Consider the following 5,970-nt stretch of genomic DNA (forward strand, 5'->3'; position numbering starts at 1 on the left):
CTTTTCCTTGTCTCTTATGCGAGCTCCTTGAGCGAAGATCGAATGATGAGAATGAAGTCTCATCCTCCCATAATATATACGCTTCCTTCCATGTGTTTCAAGGGGGTTGCTTATCTTATGGCCGACCCCACTTTTTTTTTTTTTTTTTCAAAAGGTGGAAAAACCTATCAAACTCAGTTTGTCAAACCAACATTGAGGACAGCCATCTCTCGCTGCTATCCGCGAATGTCAGTTGACACATCACTGTTATCAAGGAAAACCACGCCACCTGAAATAACCCGCTGGTGGTCCGTAAGGGAGCAGACTTTCACTCCTGCCAGATGCCTCTGGGTCTTGGGCCGTTAACCTGTTTCCTTACGTCCGAGGAAGACGAGCTCTTAGCCAAGCAGAAGCAGTTTTAGGGCATACTCCAGGCCCAGGCCGACCCCACTTATTAACACATAAGCCCACGTATATATTAAATTACATTATATTTTATTCTTATTAATTCACACATATTTATATATGTGTACTCCTCCATATAATATGCTTCCTCCTTATGTTTTAAGGGGTGTGCTTCACTCACGGTTGCCCCCATTATTTACATATGAGCCCTCACATATTATATTTTAATGCGTGTAAGCCTTCATAACATCATACGCCCATACATAAAGTTATGTCGGCCTCCATTATGTGTAAAACCTTCCAACCAAGGTATAAACACTTCGCATCATCCATTATTTGCTTAAGTGTCGTGCGTGCTCCCAAACGTTGCAGCCGGCTCGTAGGAACGTCGCACTTGTCTGCCCTTCGTCGCACTGTCGTTTGCTGTCGCACGTCCGGTTGTGGTCGCGTTCTGCCTGTCCGCCGTATGGAGGGGCGCCCGCCGGGGTCTCCCTCCCTTTGCTCACATCTACGCGCCCAACCGTGCCACGCCCGTGTTGAACCAACTCGCGCCCATGTCGTGCCGTTTGCCATGTCGCTGTTCGGTGGTCTGCCCATCGGGCGTGGGCCGCCCATGGGTCGCCCGCCCGTCGGGTGCGGGTCGCCCTTGGGTCGACTCGCCGTTTCGGCTCGCCCGAGCCTCAACCGTAAACTGTCCGCCGGTTCGGGTAGCTGCACCCGCGTCCAAATCTGCTGCAGCTCGTCCGCAGCTCGCCCTTCGTTCGCCGAATGTCGCAGCTCGCCAAACCTGTCATCGCTCGCCGTGCACGGGTCGCGGCGCCCGGGGCGCCCGCCCGTCGTGCACGGGTCGCAGCGCCCGGGGCGCCCGCCCGTCGTGCACGGGTCGCCCACCGGGTCGCCCGCCTGTCGTGCACGGGTCGCCCACGGGTTGCCCACCCGGGTCGCCCGTCGGGTGAAGGCGCGCCTCTGCCCAAATCGCCAGGACGTTACACCCTCCCCCACAAAAAAACCAACAAAACCAAAAAACAAATCTTACAAAAATCCAAATCATATAACAAATTTTTTATTTTTATTTTAAAATCTAAATTATATAATATATATTTTCTTTTTATTTTGTAAAAATTCAAACAAAAAAAATATTACCAAATATAATAAATATTAGATTAAAAAAACCTAATAAACAACTTTTCATTTAATTATTTACCTTTTTCAAACCAACCTAAAACTTTTTATTTAAGCCAATCTTTATATTCTTGTTATAAAACCTTTAAAAAATCTTAAAGTCTTATGATTTCATTAATATAATTTTTTTTAATACATTTTATATTCCTACAATAAAAAATCTATAAAAAAAACAGATCTTTACACCTTTGGAACCAACATGAAACATCATACAAATTCATAACTCTACAAAATTTCGCTAATATAATATTTTCAAATGCATTTTATATTCATGTAACCATAAATAATTAAAAAAAAAAACCATACAAACATAGGTAAGACTGGCAAACATTATCACCCAATGAGAAAAACGGGGCGTGCCGCTGATTGACTTAATACCACAACAGTGCCGTTTGGGACATTTCCGACGACCTCAAAGACTTTGGAAACCCGTCAAGTTCCCAACTGGCTCTGAGAGCTTTGGATAGTCTGCACAGTGGAGAATCTACCCAAGTTCTTAACCGAGTCTGGTAACGCCTGCAGAGCAGAACACCCGCCCAAGTGAAGACTTTGGAGACCCGTCAACTTCCCCAACGAGTCTGGCAGCGTCTGCAAAGAGGAACACCCGCCCAAGTAAAGACTTTGGAGGCTTTTCAACTTCCCTACCGAGTTTGGGAGCGTCTGCAAAGAGGAACACCCACCCAAGTGAAGATGTTGGAGGCTCGTCAAGTTGCCAACCCACTCTGGGAGCGTCTGCAGAGCGAAGCACTGGCCCAAGTGAAGACGTTGGAGGCCCCTCAAATTCCCAATCCAATCTGGAAGTGTCTGCAGGGTTTGCATAGCGGAGCATCCACCAAGGTGGAGACGTTGGAGACCCGTCAAATCCCCAATCGAGTCTGGGAGAGTTTGCATAGCGGAGCACCCTCCCAAGTGAAAACGTTGGAGACCTGTCAAGCTCCCAATCGAGTCCGGGAGCATCTGCAGAGCGGAGCACCCGCCAAAGTCAAGATATTGGAGGCCGATCAAATTCCCAACTGAGTCTGGGAGTGTTTGCAGCGCGGAGCACCCACTCAAATGAAAACTTTGCAGGCTTATCAAGTTCCCAACCGAGTCTGGAAGCATCTGCAGAGAGAAGCACCCGCCTAAGTGAAAACGTCGGAGGCCCATCAAGTTTCCAATCGAACCTGGGAGTCTCTGCAAACGAGAGCATCCGGCCAAGTCAAGACTTTGGAGACCCGTCAAGTTCCCAACCGAGCCAGGCAGCCTCTGCAGAGAGAAGCACCCACCTAAGTCAAGCCTTTGGAGTGCCGTCAAGTTACCAACCGAGTTTGGGAGCGTCTGGAGAGTGGAGCACCCCTCCAAGTCAAGACTTTGGAGTCCTGTTAAATTCCCAATCGAGTCTGGGAGCGTATGCAGAGCAAAACAGCTGCCCAAGTCAAGACTTTGGAGAGCTGTTAAGTTCCCCAGTGAGTTTGGGAGTGCCTGTAGACTGCAGCAATACCTTAATGCAAGGTGTTTTAAGGAATCCATATGACATAATTCATTTGGCAAAATTTCTAGGTGACTCCCCCACAAGACAAATTTTTGGAGGTGCTTCAGCGTTCCAATAGACTTTGGAACTTTTGAAAGGGGAGCACGAATATACAATTCCCTCAATTCTAGAGGTGCCTGCAATGTACATTAATAAAGTGGGTTCGACACTGTAAATGTGAACATTCTGGCATTGTGGTATGCGAAGACAATTCTCAAGTGCAAGCAATTTTTATAATTTGGAGAAAAACAAAACAAAAATCTGTTTCAAAGAAAAAGAAAAGATTACCTGAGATTCATGTTGCCACAGTGTTTGCAGGTGGCTCACCTTCTGTATATATAAAACTCGTAAAGTTTTTAGTGAAATCCAGGAAGGTAAGGACGAGTACGGGCAATTCTCCCAGCGGAGATATATTAGTTGTGGTACCTGCCCAGCCCGGAATAGGCGTTCAACAAAATAACCTTCAGCCCTAAGCAGCTTTAAGCTGCTTAGGTTAAAGCTATCCGCAAGGGTTTCCAGAGATTGTTCAGAGACATTTCCGTGAACCATGCTAATTCCACGCACCTGAATTGATCACCTCGAACTGTTAGAAACAAGATGGTCAATCTTGCAAAGTTGTAATACTTCAAAACTTCAAAGGATTAACGCAAATTTATTTTGAAGCCGGTTGAAATCTACAAAATACTTACAAGAGATCGCGTAGAAAGATTATGAAGAAAGCGGTCAGTCAACCACCAAAGCCGAAGCTCAGGAGTTTCCTTTGCGAGATCTCTGCCAAGGTCTCTAACCTGGTCGTGCATTCTTATACAGTTTTCACTGTCGACCTCGACCACGCATCTGTTCTCTAGGTTACGAAGACCCAGCCATCCTTCCCAACCGGATCCGTCCAATATTCTGATGACGGTCTCCCTGTGTTCTCCAATGAAAAAACAGGCAATGTCTAAGAATATCTGTTTTTCCTCTTTATCCAGGGCGTCATAACTAATTTTAAGTGTGCTTTGAATATCACTGGGAAGTATTTTGGAGGATTTGTGCAATTGCGCTCTCCAATATTCTAAATCATATTTTCCACAAAGAAGGGCTCCCAGCACTTTAAGAGATAAGGGCAACCCATTGCAGATATCCAAAAACTTTTCCACCACGTCCTCAAATCCCAACGCAGGACGGGGCTGACCAAAGGCATGGGAGCAAAAGAGTTCTTGCCAGTGCTCTCGATTTAGGCCTTTCAGCGTGTAAATAGAGGACTCTGCCATCCCTGAGCTTGTGAGCACGTCTTTATTGCGAGTTGTAATTAAAATTAAGCTTCCTGGATGAATAGTATCTTTAAGTGGGGAAAATAATGCATCTAGTTGATTAATATGATCAACATCGTCTAAAACTATGAGAGCCTGCTTAGAAAAAGAGATATGCCTTTTGAAGGCCCCCATACCTTCATCAATGTTGTTTATATGTACATTCGAGAGACTCAAACGGTTAAGAAGGTTACTCTGCAGGGAAAGCAAATTTCCTGATCTGACATCAGACAAGAAGCAAGATCGATCGTAATTTGACATCTCCCGATTGAATAATTCTTTGGCGAGGGTCGTTTTTCCAATTCCGCCAAGACCCGCAATTCCCACAATACTGGGCTTCCCGCTTTGCCGTTGCAGTGACACTGTGATGTCCACATCCTTTACTTTTTCAGACAGGCCAGTTGGATATTTAGCGACATTCAGAAGTGGTCTGCGAACTTTTTTCAGAACTTGTTCAACGATCTCATCAACGAGCAGTACTTCGTCACTGAATAATATCCACAATAAATGTCTGTCTGTAAGGAACGGCTAAAAGATATCGATATCCTTATGAATCCACCAAATTAAAAGCTAAGAAGAGAGAAGCAGGGGCGCTCTTACCCATTACACGCCTTCAGGTCAATGCCGCTTGTGTCTGCTACAATAGAAAGGGCATTCCTCCATTTCTCAATAGTGTTCGAGTTATGCCGTGGCCACTTTGTATTGGTTTGAGGATCTATTATTGTCTTCTTTTCTAGCATGCACAGGGCTCGAGCATACGCTCCATTTTCGTCCTCTTTACACAGAAGGATACACCGGAGTATGCTCAGGGCTCGAGCATAAACTCCATCTTGGCTCCGCGTCCACCGAAGCTCCCAAGGATTGACATGATAAAAGACGGGAATAATTGTTGAGCCCGACTCCAACATCAATACTAATTCCTTGAGACACCAACTACATTCAGCATATCTTGGAGAAAAAATTGCAACATGGACCGTGGCAGTTCGAATCGCCTCTTCGATTTGAGAAGTCACGCTATCTCCCTTCTCCAATTCTGGCTGGTCCAAAAATACTCTTAATCCATGTTCTTTGAGGCGATGGTAGATATGCTTGGCGAGGCCTTCCTTCACGTCAGGACCACGGTGATTTATGAATACATCAAAAACATAGCTGCAGCTATTGCCCTGTGATACGGATCTGGTGGAGGATGCCGAGCAAGTAGCTTCACCAACTGTTGTCAAGTTAAACATATCTGCCATTGGATATAGAATAACAGAGAAGCAATAACCAAAATGTGTTACAGATATTGGGGAATGTGAGCTCAACCTCTATATTTTCGACTGAATGATCTCGCAACTCCAATGAAGTTACCAGCTGCACCTTTGCTACTCTGTCTGTGTATCAATACCTAGTTATTTAAAATATTGAATACTAGTGTATAGGGTTGCTTTCTGTAATTTTGAAGTCGCCATATTATCCTCTTCTTTCTTTTATTATTAAATTATTTTTGAATGAATTGGATGAAAGAATCAATACCGCAATTTGAACCGTGGAAACATGAACTTCCGACCACAGTTTATATTATTGTTTTTTTATATAGCCTAACTATTCATTTGCTTATTG

General features: G+C 44.9%; 1 protein-coding gene across 1 annotated transcript; it reads right to left on the reverse strand.

Annotated features, from left to right (window-relative positions):
- Positions 1-1,998: 1,998 nt before the first annotated feature.
- On the reverse strand, positions 1,999-5,606 carry LOC149200791 (disease resistance protein Roq1-like). The gene is made up of 4 exons (XM_089401070.1): positions 4,969-5,606; positions 3,766-4,855; positions 3,365-3,640; positions 1,999-3,213 (listed from the first exon to the last, which is right to left on the reverse strand). Exons 1-4 carry the CDS (start codon positions 5,604-5,606, stop codon positions 1,999-2,001), a joined length of 3,219 nt encoding a protein of 1,072 aa, XP_089257196.1.
- Between the last annotated feature and the right edge of the window lie 364 nt (positions 5,607-5,970).

Source organism: Pinus tabuliformis, chromosome 2_1 (assembly GCF_031772625.1).
Source record: "Pinus tabuliformis cultivar Carrire ecotype Pingquan chromosome 2_1, CPIR1, whole genome shotgun sequence".
Classification (NCBI taxonomy): domain Eukaryota; kingdom Viridiplantae; phylum Streptophyta; class Pinopsida; order Pinales; family Pinaceae; genus Pinus; species Pinus tabuliformis.

Coding starts and splice junctions, on each gene's coding strand:
- LOC149200791 (XM_089401070.1), bottom strand. CDS start 5,606: ATGGCAGATATGTTTAACTTGACAACAGTTGGTGAAGCTACTTGCTCG. Junction 4,856..4,968: donor GACCTGAAGGCGTGTAATGG/GTAAGAGCGCCC, acceptor GATATTATTCAG/TGACGAAGTACTGCTCGTTG. Junction 3,641..3,765: donor ATCTTTCTACGCGATCTCTT/GTAAGTATTTTG, acceptor TGATCAATTCAG/GTGCGTGGAATTAGCATGGT.